This window comes from Hemiscyllium ocellatum, chromosome 6 (assembly GCF_020745735.1).
Source record: "Hemiscyllium ocellatum isolate sHemOce1 chromosome 6, sHemOce1.pat.X.cur, whole genome shotgun sequence".
In the NCBI taxonomy this organism is placed as follows: Eukaryota; Metazoa; Chordata; class Chondrichthyes; order Orectolobiformes; family Hemiscylliidae; genus Hemiscyllium; species Hemiscyllium ocellatum.
Window position 1 is genome coordinate 112,406,697 of NC_083406.1, and position 14,991 is coordinate 112,421,687.

General features: G+C 43.6%; 2 protein-coding genes across 3 annotated transcripts in view; both read right to left on the minus strand.

The window, feature by feature from the left end:
- The window catches only part of dhrsx (dehydrogenase/reductase (SDR family) X-linked), a 285,105-nt gene that overhangs the window by 248,776 nt on the left and 21,338 nt on the right, over positions 1-14,991 (minus strand). The window lies entirely within an intron of this gene.
- Positions 897-14,991, minus strand: part of LOC132816877 (E3 SUMO-protein ligase ZBED1-like) — a 35,362-nt gene continuing 21,267 nt past the window's right edge. For both annotated transcript variants that reach the window (XM_060826868.1, XM_060826869.1), the window contains exon 2: positions 897-3,514. In XM_060826868.1, coding sequence (XP_060682851.1) covers positions 1,471-3,462 — 1,992 coding nt within the window. In that variant the 5' untranslated portion in view covers positions 3,463-3,514 and the 3' untranslated portion in view covers positions 897-1,470. The remainder of the gene's footprint in view (positions 3,515-14,991) is intronic.

Sequence of the window (14,991 nt, forward strand, 5' to 3'; positions counted from 1 at the left end):
TATCAGCATCCTAATGGTCAAAATATCATTCCTGTTTAGCGACTTCCCATAAAACATGTAAGATTGGAGCATTTTGACAGTAAACCTTAATTTTTAAGACTGCACAAAATAAAACTATTGTCCATTCAACGTTTAAAATTATGATCTGGGATTTCAGATACCATTTAAACAACAACGGGTTTTATTGCCTGTGCATTCTCACAGGCAAAAATACTCTCCTTTGTGAATACACCATTTCGGTCCAGCACAAGTCTGGGGTTACAGCCACTGGGACGATCATTGACGATGAATTGTGTGCGCTACAAATTGAAGTATAAAAATAAATGAGTTCCACTCCAAAGCTTTGATGAATTGATATCAATTGCACAGCGTAACGCAAATGTGAAATAATACATTTCACACCATTAAAGCTGCCTGCATCACTGCAGACAAGCAGAGTTTATTAGACAGTTTTATAAATATGCTGAATTTAAGTTCTGAAAATTTTTAATATTAAAACTGTTGATTTGGAGAAATAGGATTTCAACATCAAAATAATATTGATGTTCGACTACCAAAACAAGAAAGTCTTTCCAAGGCACAATGCCTCCTTCCGCCATCCAGTGAAGGAACACAGAAGCAGGTCATATATATCCAGCAGCTCTGAATAGTAACTGAGCTTTAATACAAGAACATCCTAGCAATTTTGCACAATTGGAAATGTGGCTTATGTGCTGTGAAACAGCAGTAGCTGTTAAACAACTGTGTGATAAGCCATACAGAACAGAGATTAGACAATAAGCATTACTGCATTATGTCACAATGGCAAGACATCACAACACAGATTTCAATTTGTGACCGCTTAAATGACAAGCAAGGCAATAATAAAGTATATTTAAAGTTTATTTTATACAGTCCTTCATGGGTTGCTTCCTTGAAGCTTAAAACAAAATCGACAATTCTTTCCATTACCTCCCCAGTTAAATCCCAGTACGTAACACTTGAAATATTGAGCATTATTTGCAGCCTGCACAGCTTAAAGTTATATTTAACAATAGTTATGCCATAAAAACTGGTATTGAAGCACAGTTAAGGGAATCATAGAATATTACTCAGTCTATCTTTACTGTAATAACTAAAAATGTAAAACTTATTGCAGTTGCATTTTGGTACAGAACCAATATTAACTCTCTGCCACATTCTGGTCCAGGAAGAAAGATGACATCAATCCTAGCAATCTAGGTTATTTTGAATCTGTACAGCTGATCATGTATTGTCCCATATATTATAAATACAATTGAAGTTTTCGAATCTGCTGCAAGAACAAAGTATAAGCTGTCTGATTCAGACAGTCAGATCAACAAAAAGAAATCAAAATTCTTTTATTTCAAATTGATGGCAAATCATGACTTGGATTACCCCTCAGTTTTTTTTTCTTTTCACCACTGATCCTGGTCTTTGTCCCTCAATATCTTCCAGTTAGTCAAGTTCTCATTCACTATCATCATCCACAACTACCTCCCGATCCACCCTTGTGTTCTCGTACAGGAACAGGAGTCGATCGACCTCCGCCGGGGCCAGCTGGTTTCGCTTGGCATTCACCAGATTCCCTGCCGCACTGAACAGGCGCTCAGCAGGGAGGCTGGTAGCTGGAATGCACCAGTACTTCTGCAGCAGTTTGCTCAAAGTGGGAAATAAAGCGACACGGTCAGACCACCAGATGAGCGGATCTTCATTCAGTTCCAGCACCTTCTGTGATTTGAAGTTGTTCAGCTCTTCCACAGCCTGGGCACGCCATCCATCTTGGCCCTCATCTCTGCTGCCCGCCTGCCCGAATATCTCTGCCAGCATGAAGTTGATGCTGCCAGTGCTGTAGGGCTGCACCAATACTGTCCGTTTTTTCAGGGGAGGCTCTTCAAGGGCAAAGCCTCCCTCTGCTTTCGTAAAACTCTCAGTGCCCTTCTCCAAGAGGGCAGTGGCTTCCTCCAAGATCTTGTTCTCGACCTGCTTCTGTTGTGAGGCTGAAAGGAATGGAACTTTCTTGTACCTTGGATCGAGAAATGTCGCACAGTGGAGAAACAGCTCCAGCTCTGGGGACAAAGCATATGCTTCAGACAACTCTTTGGCGATGGTCTCCTTCACAGCACTGAGCACATGAGAGTCTGAATCATCGACTTTCAACGTCGAATTCAAGAGGACATGCAGCAGAGGTTTGACCATGCTAATGAGTGGGTATTTGGACTTGCCCATCATCTCAGTGGCCTGTTGAAATGGCTGCAATAATTTCACCAATCCATCTATGGTGCTCCATTCACTGGCTTCCGGCAACAGTTGGTAACTCATGCTGTCCTCAAACAGCACTGCAGCAATCGCGGTTTGCTGCTCCCTCAGCCGCTGTAACATAGAGAGGGTGGTCCCCCAACTACTACAATCATTAACCAATTGATGCTGTAACAAATACTGCTGCTTCTGCTTCTCACGCAGCATGTACGCTGCCCTTGGTGTCATTTTAAAATACTCAACCAGTTTATTGCATTTCAGAAGGAGGATGCAGAGTTTAGGGAGTTGGATCGCTCGGTTTATCCCCAGGTTGATTGCGTGACCAAAACAAGGCATGTGCACAGGGAGATTCAGAAGTGAGCAAGCATTCACTACATTTTCACTGTCACTACTGGTTGTAGCACCCAACACATTTTTACTGATGCCCCATTCTCTAAAGGTCTCAACAAGCGCATGGGCCAAGTTCTCTGTGGTATACTCGTCCACCACTTCGAACGTGGCTAGACACTTGGAAGTGAACTTTAAAATGTTGGCACCACTGCCCATACCACCTACAAAGTGAGCAGTCAAAGACATGTAGGATCGGTTTCGAGCCTGCACAGTCCATAGATCAGCAGTCACCCCACACCACAGTGCCGCAGCCAACTCCTTCTCCACAGCAGTCCGGACAGTGTGATACCGCTCTGGGATAGCTTTGGTCGAGAAATGCTTCCCGTTAGGGAGCTCGTACCTTGGATCCGCCATTTTAAGCAGTTTCTTGAATGTTTGCTCCTCTACCACAGAGACAGGATACAGACCTTCGCAGATAAAGTTGGTAACCATCGAGGTCATTTCTTGGTGCCGTTTACTATCTTGGCTGTAGCAGGTCTTGAAGATTGGATCTTGATGGCTCAGGTATGCGCTTTCAGATTCGGATTTCAAAAGGTTGGAGGTGAATGGCTCCCTAACTTGCTCAGCATTGCTCTTTACAACTTGGTGGAATTCACTGGGATGATTCTTTTCAAGGTGGTAGGCAAGATTGGAGGTGTTTCCTGAATATGCAATTTGGGCCCTACAAACTCTACAATAGATCTTCTTCCATTGCAGTATGCATCCTTCAGCATCGGTATCAAACCCAAAATACTTCCAAACTTTACTTTTTGCTCTTGGGTGGCAGACCAGTTTCAGGTCAGAGTTGGAACCTTCTGGGGTCTTGTGCTCCATGGTTCCTCAGTCGTAATTCTATACACTGGGCCTTCATCCATTTATTGTTAACCTAACAATCAAACAGAAGAGACAAACATGGCATTCAATTTTTTTTGGTTATAAAAAAGGGCACGGCATTTCAAAGTTCTATAGACTGTGTTTGAACAGGAAATAACTTACCTGATCAATTAAGTAAAAAGAAATGACAATACTGCAAAATACAAAGGCAGGGCAATTCAAAAGGACAACCTGTGAGCTGACATGTTGATGAGTAGACAGAATTTGCCAAGCAAGCATGCCGGCTGATGAGCTAAGACAGGCACATAATGAAACGGCCTGAAATGTTTCATACATGGGCAGGGTTGCATCCTGTTTACACACTGGTATCTATTATCGTTGCCAGCAAAAAGATGCCAAGCCTGTCACTGAACATCTTCACAGTCAAAGTCTTTGCATTTACAGAAGGGAAATGAATGCCTTCAAACCAACAACCACTTAAAATGAACAATTATTTCTGTTCAAACTTTTAACTCCTGTTCAAAAAAACAAATTGCAGTTTAAAGACCACTGACATTCTTGGTCTGGATTCACACAAGAACAGCATTTACTGGGACAAAACAGGGGGGGCTGGGACCAAAATGGACATATTATCCTCAGAAGAAACATAAAATCGAGAGGGAAAAACAAGTATTATTGACCCATTTCTCCCAAAAGCAGATCTCCTATGTACTGGAGTAGCTACCTTCTCAGACGATTCAAACAGTGAGTGAATTCACAGTCATCTTGTGCAGCCTCGTGAAATTATTGCACACTCACTGCCTTGTGCAAGTAACTTAACCAGGAAGTGAGAAAGGCAGCACACCCATAAGAAAAATATGCTAACCACAATGTAAAAACAAGGAGTTGTTTAAATGTACAGCTGGCTGTACAAATACAGCCCAGTAATATAACAAGATGATTTCCCCATTAACAGAAGCTACAGTCAGAATCACAGCTCTACAATGCAAAATGCGGCACTGGTGAAGTCAGTTTCCTAAGTATGAGCTTGCTAAATGTGCTGATCAGCAAAGAGGAATCAATAGTATGCCATACAGTTAATGACAGTCGGTACCATACAATTAGTGTTTTTGCAGAATTATACGTCAGCTGAAAACTGGTCTTTCTATCCAACTGTGTGCTGCTGTTTGTACGCTACATTTCCAAAGGCTTTTGACATATTTTACTTTTCCTTTTTCTCAAGTGTCTTTGTCTAGTGTAATTTTGAAAGCATCTAAAGTACAAACAAAATACTATGTATGCTGGAAACGAATAAAAACAGAAAAAAAAGTCTGATACAAGATCACTGACCTGAAATATTGATTGTTTCTCTCTCCATTGATGCTGCCAGACCTACCGAAATACTGCTAGTCCTTATGTCTTAACTATTCCATATGGTGACACATTTCACACTCTTGTGAGTTTATCCTTTAGATTGTGCTAAAAAACAACTGCTCCCTTTTTGGACTAAATAACCACTACAATATAAGTTCTCAGCAACCATTTACTCATATTCAGCTTGCACTTCAGAACTTCCAAGATCATCAGTTGCCTGGTGGAAACTGTTAGGAAATATTGCTAAGTCAAATTGCCCAAGAAAGCTGCATCACCACATGTGTGGGAAAAAAAAAGACTGTTAATGCATTCTGGATAATGAAGTGCCTCAACAGTTATTAAGTCTGCTGTTTCGTGGGCGGCACAGTGGTTAGCACTATTGCCTCACAGCGCCATAGACGTGGGTTCAATTCCCACCTTGGGCAACTGTCTGTGTGGAGTTTGCACATTCTCCCTGTGTCTGCGTGGGTTTCCTCTGGTGCTTTGGCTTCCTCCCACAGTCCAAAGCTGTGCAGGTTAGGTGAATTGGCCATGCTAAGTTGCCCATAGTGTTAGGTGAAGGGTAAAAACAATGACTGCAGATGCTGGAAACTAGAGTCTAGATTAGAGTGGTGCTGGAAAAGCACAGCAGTTCAGGCAGCATCCAAGGAGCAGTAAAATCGACATTTTGGGCAAAAGCCGGTAAAGGGAGGGGGAGGGGAATGGGTCTGGGTGGGTAGCTCTTCGGCGGGTGGGTGTGGACTTGTTGGGCCGAAGGGCCTGTTTCCACACTGTAAGTAATCTAATCTAATCTAGTCTATGGGCAATTTAGCATGGCCAATTCACCTGACCTGCACATCTTTGTGACTGTGGGAGGAAACCGGAGCACCCGGAGGAAACCCATGCAGACACAGGGAGAACGTGCAAACTCCACACAGTCAGTCGCCTGAGTCGGGAATTGAACCCGGGTCTCAGGCGCTGTGAGGCAGCAGTGCTAACCACTGTGCCATCGTGCTGCCCACAAATCTTTCACAGCAACCTGTCATGGTTACAAGTAGTTTATTTGGAGGGAAAAAAAATCTGAAACAAACCATTTGCAAGTTTTTTGGTCAATCCTCTGATGGTTCAGGCATACAGAGCAGATGGATTCTAAAATCACTCTTCCGACTAGTCAATCTCATTGATTGGACCGCATGTCACACCATCAATGCCCTGGGACTAGTTAAGGTGCAGGGGCAATTACGCCAATTTCCCTTCCAATTATGATATAATGACCTCTGTTAGAAATGTTCACTTCAGACAAAATGGATTGTCATACTTGGCAGTCATACTTTCCTTGCAAGATTAAACCTATCAATATTCACTGCCCTAGCTAAGGCATGAAGGGCAGCCAATCTTGTGAAAGGGCAGATGGTACCTGTTGAATGATAATCTAAAAGTCACAACGTGCAGGAGAAGAAGGAACATCAGAGTGTACAGGAAATAGTCAGATGCTACTTAGCATCTCGAGCTTCTTCAATTACTCCATAAGATTACATTTAACTGCAATTTAACTCTTGTACATGAGTGTTTGTTCTCTTGCTCAACACACCAATCTCAGATTTAAGATCAACAAGCAGTAAAAGGGTATGGGGCAGCCAGGAAAGTGGAGTTAAGGTCACAACTGGATCAGCCATGATCATACCAAAAGGCAAAGCAACCCTGAGGGACTAAATGACATATGCCTACACATAATATGGGTAATCCTGGAGTGCAGGTATCATTCCGGTAAATACATGTTGCCCTTCCTCCAATACAAATGCAGGTAGTGTGCTTAAGGCATTCCAGATGTGGAATGTAACTAGGTTGCATATAGATGAAGCATGACTTGTACGTCTTTGCATTACAATCCATTAGTTACAAATTCCAAAAGAGAAAATGCTGGAAAATCTCAGCAGGTCTGGCAGCATCTGTAAGGAGAGAAAAGAGCTGGCGTTTCAAGTCTTACTGACCCTTTGTCAAAGCTAAAAAAAAGGGAGAAATAGAGAGGCATTTATACTAGGCTGAGAGAAGGTGAGTCATGGTTCCAGTGTTTAACCGACTGCCACCTCTCTTCCAGGAATGCCTACCCTGAAGAAGTACTGCTCTTCGCTCCGACAGAAATTTCATTTGTCTCTCTCCCCCTGTCCACCTTCACGGTTTTCCTTTTCTCTCTCAGTGTTAGGCAAGGTATTTACTAAGACTCATTTCCACAGCCAGATTTCCTTCCTCAGTGACTGTCTTCGCCTCCGACTTACTCCCGGTGGATTTCAACTCAAATTCCACCCTGCATGCAGCCTCCAGGATTACAGGTACTTGCACGATATACAACATTTTTCCAACTGCTGTTCTCGCCGCATCCTAATAGCCACACTCAGGGTCATGCGCTGCCACATGAAAGCACTCGACACCTCTCTCCAGCAGCACCGACTTACTCTCTCTCAAAGCTGCCCTAGTCCACAGTTTCATTTCATCCTTCATATTATTCAATGCCTTAACTCCAAACTTTTCCTGTTTATTGCAGATGTTAAGGAACGCAAGCTTCAACTTCTCATCCACACCCCTGCCTACCCTCCACCTTCCAACAGTCCCAATCCCTCGAACCCCATTTCTTCCAACCCGAGCCCTTGCCATGTGTCCACAATACCCTCTGACCTTCCCCTCTTTGAGGCTGAGCGTGCTGTTCTCAGCAAAGGACTCAGCTTTTACCCTTACGTCCCCACCTCAATGAATTCCAGGCTCGACATGATGCTGAGCTCTTCTTCCGTTGCCTTCGTGTTCACTTCTTGGGGCAAGAGTCCTCCCCACGCTCCACAGATCCTTTCACATCCCTCCAACACTCCACCTCTAATTGGACACCTTCGCCAGGACAACTTCCTGCCCTTGATCGTTTCATTGACAATTGTCGACGGGACATTAGCCGCCTTAACTTCTCTGCTCCTCTGACCCATTCCAACCTCTCTCCATCCGAACTTTCTGCCCTTCGCTCCCTTAGGTCCAACCCCAACCTTGTCATCAAACCTGCTGACAAAGGCAGTGCTGTTGTCGTCTGGCGTACTGTCCTCTACCTCGCAGAGGCTGAGCGCCAACTCTCAGATTCCTCCTCCTACCTCCCCTGGAGCATGACCACACCACTGAGCATCAAGCCATTGTCTCCAACACCGTGACTGACTCATTTCCTCCGGGTGCCTCCCCCCAACAGCTTCCAACCTCATAGTCTCCCAACCCCGGACAGCCTGTTTCTACCTACTCCCTAAAATCCACAAGTAGGCCCATTGTGTCAGCATGCTCCTGCCCCACTGAACTTATTTCCTCCTACCATGACTCCTTGCTCCTTTGGTTCACTCCCTCCCCACCTATATCAGGAATTCCTCTGATGCCCTGTGACACATTGACAGCTTTCAATTCGCAGGCACTAACCACCTTCTATTTACCATGGACGTGCAATCTCTTTACACCTCCATCCCACACCATGAGGACTCGAAAGCTCTTCGCTTCTTTCTCAAAAAGAGGTCTGAACAATCTCCATCCACCACCACTCTCCTCTGCCTGGCTGAACTTGTTCTCTCTCTTAACAACTTCTCCTTCAACTCATCCCATTTTCTCCAAATCAAAGGTGTAGCAATGGGTATCCGCATGGGTCCTAGCTATGCCTGTCCTTTCACGGGGTAAGTGGAACACTTCTTGTTCCAGGCCTACTCGGGTCCCCTCCCACAACTGCTTTATCAGTACATCAATGACTATTTCAGTGCGGCTTCATGTTCTCGTCCTGACCAGGAAAAATTCATACACTTCGCTTCCAGTTTCCATCCCTCCAACACCTTCACCTGGTCCATCTCCAACACTTGCCTTCCTTTCCTTGACCTTTCTGTCTCCATTTCCAGCAATAGTCTATCCACTAATATCCATTACAAGCCCAAAGACTCCCATAGCTATCTGGACTACAGGTCTTCTCACCCTACATCCTGTAAGGACTCTATCCCTTTCTTTCAGCTCCTTTGCCTCCGCCGTATTTGTTCCGATGAGGCCACTTTCCAAAGTGGTGCTCTTAATATGTGCTCCTTCTTCTCCAACCCTGGCTTCCCACCTACAGTTGTTGACAGAGCTCTCGACAGTGTGCAGTCCATCTCACCCCCTCCCTCCCCTCCCAGAACAAGGATAAGGTCCCTCTTTTTTTTAGATTAGACTTACAGTGTGGAAACAGGCCCTTCGGCCCAACAAGTCCACACCGACCCGCCGAAGCGCAACCCACCCATACCCCTACATTTACCCCTTACCTAACACTACGGGCAATTTAGCTTGGCCAATTCACCTGACCCGCACATCTTTGGACTGTGGGAGGAAACCGGAGCACCCGGAGGAAACCCACGCAGACACGGGGAGAACTTGCAAACTCCACACAGTCAGTCGCCTGAGTCGGGAATTGAACCCGGGTCTCTTGTTCTCACCTTTCACCCCACCAGCCTTCACATGCAAAGAATAATCCTCTGCCATTTTCGCCAACTCCAACATGACGCCAACTAAACATATCTTCTCTTCCCTTCCCCTGTCTGCATTCCGCAGAGATCGTTCCCTCCAGGACAACCTAGTCCACTCCTCCATCACACATGGCACCTTCCCATCACACCTAACACCGCTCCCATCACACCCATCACCTCTCCCATCACACCTAACACATCTCCCATCACACACGGCACCTTCCCATGCAATTGCAGAAGGTGCAACGCCTGCCCCTTTACTTCTTCAATGCTCACCATCCAAGGCCCCAAACACTCATTTCAGATTAAGCAGCATTTCACTTGCACCTCTTTCAATTTGGTCTATTGCATTCGTTGCTCCCAATGTGGTCTTCTCTATATCAGAGAGACAAAACGCCGACTGGATGATCGCTTTGCTGAGTGCCTTCGGTCCTTACGCAAGCAGGTCCCGGATCTTCCTTGTCACTTCAGCACACAATCCTGCTCCCATACACATATGTCTGTCCTTGGCCTGCTGCAATGTCCCAGTGAAGCTCAACGCAAACTGGAGGAACAGCATCTCATCTTCTGACTAGGCACGTTACAGCCTGCCGGTCTCAACAGTGAATTCAACAACTTCAGATGATTATCCCATCTCGACCCCTCTGATTTCATTCTGCTCCGTAATTTTATTTCATTTATTTTATTTACCTTTTTTTAAAAATTTTTAAAAATTTTTTTCCACTGTTCTGTGCCTCTTATTTCTTGGTTGTCTCTCTCTCTCACTCCCCACTCTCTCATCACCTTTTTCCTCTCCTCTTCCCCCTTTGCTACCCTTCTCCCCTGTTTTCCATCTTGCCTCTGCTTCACCCATCTTCCCCCCCATATTTTGTCACATAGCACTGGCTTCAGCCTTGGTCATTTACAGCTCCTCTCCCTATAATCTCTCTATGCACTGTCATTATCGCCTCTTTATTGCTACCTTTGCTTCTGGAGCCATGACTCACCTTCTCTCAGCCTAGTATAAATACCTCCCTATTTCTCCCTTTTTTTAGCTTTGACAAAGGGTCAGTTAGACCCGAAATGTCAGCTCTTTTCTCTCCTTACAGATGCTGCCAGACCTGCTGAGATTTTCCAGAATTTTCTCTTTTGGTTTCAGATTCCAGCAACTGCAGTAATTTGCTTTTATCCAGATACAAATTCCATTTGCCTTTTAGTCATAGAGATGTACAGCATGGAAACAGACTTTTCGATCCAACTCGTCCATGCCGACCAGATATCCCAATCCAATCCAGTCCCATCTGCCAGCACCCAGCCCATATCCCTCCACACTCTTCCTATTCATATGCCTTTTAAATGTTGCAATTGTACCAGCCTCCACCACTTCCTCTGGCAGCTCATTCCATACACATACCACCCTCAGCGTGAAAAAGTTGTCCCTTGGATCCCTTTTATATCTTTCCCCTCTCACCCTAAACCTATGCCCTCTAGTTCTGGACTCCCCCATCCCAGGGAAAAGACTTTGTCTATTTATCCTGTCCATGTCCCTCATAATTTTGTAAACCTCTATAAGGTCACCCCTCAGCCTCCGACGCTCCAGGGAAAATAGCCCCAGCCTGTTCAGCCTCTCCCTGTAGCTCAAATCCTCCAACCCTGGCAACATTCTTGTAAATCTTTTCTGAACCCTTTCCAGTTGCACAACATCTTTCCGATAGGAAGGAGACCAGAATTACACGCAATATTCCAACAGTGGCCTAACTGATGTTCTGTACAGCCACAACATGATGTACAGGACTTGGGACTCAATACTCTGACCAATAAAGGAAAGCATACCAAACGCCTTCTCCATTATCCTATCCACCTGCGACTCCACTTTCAAGAAGCTATGAACCTGCACTCCAAGGTCTCTTTGTTCAGCAACACTCCCTAGGACTTTACCATTAAGTGTATATGCCCTGCTAAGATTTGTTTTCCCAAAATGCAGCACCTCGCATTTATCTGAATTAAACTCCATCTGCTACTTCTCAGCCCATTGGCCCATCTGAGCAAGATCCTGTTGTAATCTGAGGTAACCTTCTTCGCTGTCCACTACACCTCCAATTTTAGTGTCATCTGCAAACTTAGTAACTATACCTCTTATGCTCGCATCCCAAATCATTTATATAAATGGCACAAAGTTTGAGATTACTTTTCATATCTGCCCATGGCAGAGAACAAGAAAGTTAAAAAGTAATGCCCACTGGTAATTCATAGTTATCATTAAAATGCAACCCTGATGCTAAGAATTCCTCCTTTATGAGACTTTCTTTCAGACTTTCACATTAAACAGAGTTACGATTTTCTGGCTTTCCAATCCATTCAGTATATCTTTATTTTCCTGCTTAATGCACTGAGCAAATTGATGGACCTGAAATGTAATTTTTCATTTCAATTTTAACAGTCCACACACCATTTAACATCAGATTAGTTGTAGATTATTGCTTTGGTGACCCTTGAATAACACAGAAAATTGGCTTATTGTCATTGGTCTGCTCAAATTATTAAAAGGAAGGACAACTGCTCAACTCTTAAGATTGTTCTGCACTGCAAAGTTCTTTCTGAAAGGGATCATTGGGAGTTATATTTAAAAAGGTATTTTGCCAACTTTTCATCGTGTAGCTCATTATAGTCTCATTCATAAAAATTTCCCAGTTAAAAGAAGCCATGCATAAGTATGCATTGCAATATATCACAATATATTCCTTGCCGTCACTAGAGGAACAGAACCCTTGATAACATACAAATTTAATCTTTGCAAACTACTTTAACAGTCATTAATCAGCTTAAAATAAACAACTGAGTTGAAATAACAATTTTGCATAGCCACATTAATCACTGTGATACCAGTGGACATTATGTACTAAATTCTACTGAATACGATTCAAATTCCCATGGTGATCCACAAAAGGAGTCAAAGCCAAGCGCCATGCTCAGCTGAAGTATGATTAGCTGTCAAAGTATAACGTGAACATGATATAAGGAAGTAAGTCAATCCCATTTCTTTTTTCAAAGTAGTAATTCATTCGGTCTTCGATAATTCAGTTGGCTAGACAACTGGTTTGTTATCAACAGCTGTGTTACAATGAAGGACTGTCTTTCGCAACCTCTCCCCTCACCCTAAGGTGTGGTGACCCTCAGGTCTGTTTCTAATGAGAGGGCAGCCCTATGGTCTGCTAGGTTTGTGGTGCCTTTAACTTTTACCCTTGGTTAAATAATGTTTTGATTGACTGGAGCTAAATGGAAAAGCTTCAAAACGTCTAAGGGGCAGAGAAGAAATGCTTGGAGCACAGGAAGACAAGAAAATGTACAACTGAGAGGGAACAAGATTAGTGGAAGGGCGAAAGCATAACAAATGTCGACAGGAGATTTCAATTATATATATGGACAGAGCAATTCAGAATAAAAACACTTAAAGCAAAAACATGAGGCTAGATGGTAGGACATTATGGGCAAATAAGACAAGTAACATTAAAGGGTTCAGAAAAGATTTACAAGGATGCTGCCAGAGTTTGAGGGTTTGAACTATAGGGAGAGGTCAAATAGGCTGGGGCTGTTTTCCCTGGAGTGTCGGAAGCTGAGAGGTGACCTTATACAGATGTATAAAATCATGAGGGGCATGATTTGGAGGTGCCAGTGTTGAACTGGGGAGTACAAAGTTATAAATCACACAACACCAGGTTATTCTCCAACAGGTTTAACTGGAAGCACTAGCTTTCAGAGCGCTGCTCCTTAATCAGACGGTTGTAGAGTATAAGATTGTAAGACACAGAATTTATAGCAAAAGTTTACAGCATGCTGTAACTGAAACTATATATGGGTATGGATATGGTAAATAGGCAAGGTCTTTGCCCCAGAATAGAGGAGTCCAATTCTAGAGGGCATAGTTTAATGTGAGAGGGAAGAGACTTAAAAGGGACCTAGGGGGCAACGTTTTCATGCTGAGACTTGTGCATGTAGGAAATGAACTGCCAGAGGAAGTGGTGAAGGCTGTTACAGATATTTAAAGGTATCTGAATGGGTATATGAATAGGAAGGGTTGAGAGTAAGATGGGTCAAATGGTGGCAAATGGGACTAGATTAATTTAGAATATGTGACATGGATGAGTTGAACCGAAGGATCTCTTTCTGTGCTGTACAACTCTATGACTGAAAATAGTCATACAAGTCAAGGGGAAGTCACCAAAGTCATAGTGCACCATAGGGTTGCTCTCTCATAAGAGTGAGATGACCGATAGCAGCTTAATCTGAGGTCATTATGCCTCATGCCAAGGGGAGAGGTTGAAGAGAAGAGTCCTTCACTGCAACCTGAGCTGCTGCAGGAATTGAACCCATGCTGTTTGCATCATTCTGTGCTGCAAAGCAGCCATCCAGTGAACTGAGTGATCCAATCCACACAACTAGTAAAATACAGAAATAAAGTTACTAAAACCAATACGTTGTGTTAAATATTCTTAATTCAGTTCAGATTTGTTCAATTTGATCAATTGAACCAGGAGTCCAATCAGTAGTATTTCACCCTAGTGTTATACAGTTCAAAATACAAAATCTATTAGTAGAAAATCTACTGCTGAGCCATGACTCGTGGCTTAAGCAACGTGCAGTGCAAACATTGATCTTTACATTAAGTGAACCCCTCCTGACAAAGTGGTTGTGTCACAGTCAGGGGACCATATAGAGAAAAATTGAGCAAGATTAAATGCAAAAACACATTGACTACAGAAACAATTCATTTTTAATCACTAAGAATAGTCTTAGACAGACCCTGCACCACACTGAAGCTTTTCTACAAGTTTGTTGGAGTCATTTTTACAATGTTGAAATCCAGCATCAAAATTCAAGACTCTGACTATGTTGCTTTTCAGCAGAGATTTGCATTTGATTTCATGATACCATAGGACAGTGAACAGGTCTGAAAAGGCTACTGGCCTACCAAGGCTCTGCCACAGATGATATTACAGAATTGCATATTTTACATGCAAGTACAGCACAAAAACAGATTATAAACGACACCCTTTGACAGACCTCTCTTCCCACTATTTGACTTGATAATCCTTTCACCTTTTTGTTACCCTGTTTCATCAAATCTGAAACCTACAGCTCCCATGAAAACACAAGCCGTGCAATGCTTGCAATATTCCCACTACCTCTGTTGCTTTGTTTACAGATATCTAGTTAGCTTCTTCAAATTGCAGTGAAGAAGCAACTGTTGTTCATCACTGAAATAGCAAATTTATATTCTCACATTTCATTGCTCATTTCTTGAAATGGTGGCAGCACAATATAGCAGGGCACACCAAAGGCCCCCTGCACATCTCAAAATGTGCTGTCCTGTGCTGCACATTATCAATCAGGTGATTCCTCACTTGGAAAGAGAACAAAATCAAGAGACTCTGAACATTCAGGCAACAGTGAGCACTGCAGATGCTGGAGATTAGAGTCAAGAGTATGGTGCAGGAAAAGCACAGCAGGTCAGGCAGCATCCGAGGAGCAGGAAAATCGACATTTCGGGCAAAAGCCCTTCATCAGGAATGGGTTGGGAGCTTTGGGGATGGAGAGATAAATGGGAGGAGGTGGGGCTGGGCAGAAAGGTAGCTGAGATGGAGGTGGGGGTAATGGTGATAGGTCAGATGGGAAGGTGGAAGGATTGGGGAAAGGAAGCTGGAAGATGGGACGGGTCATGAGG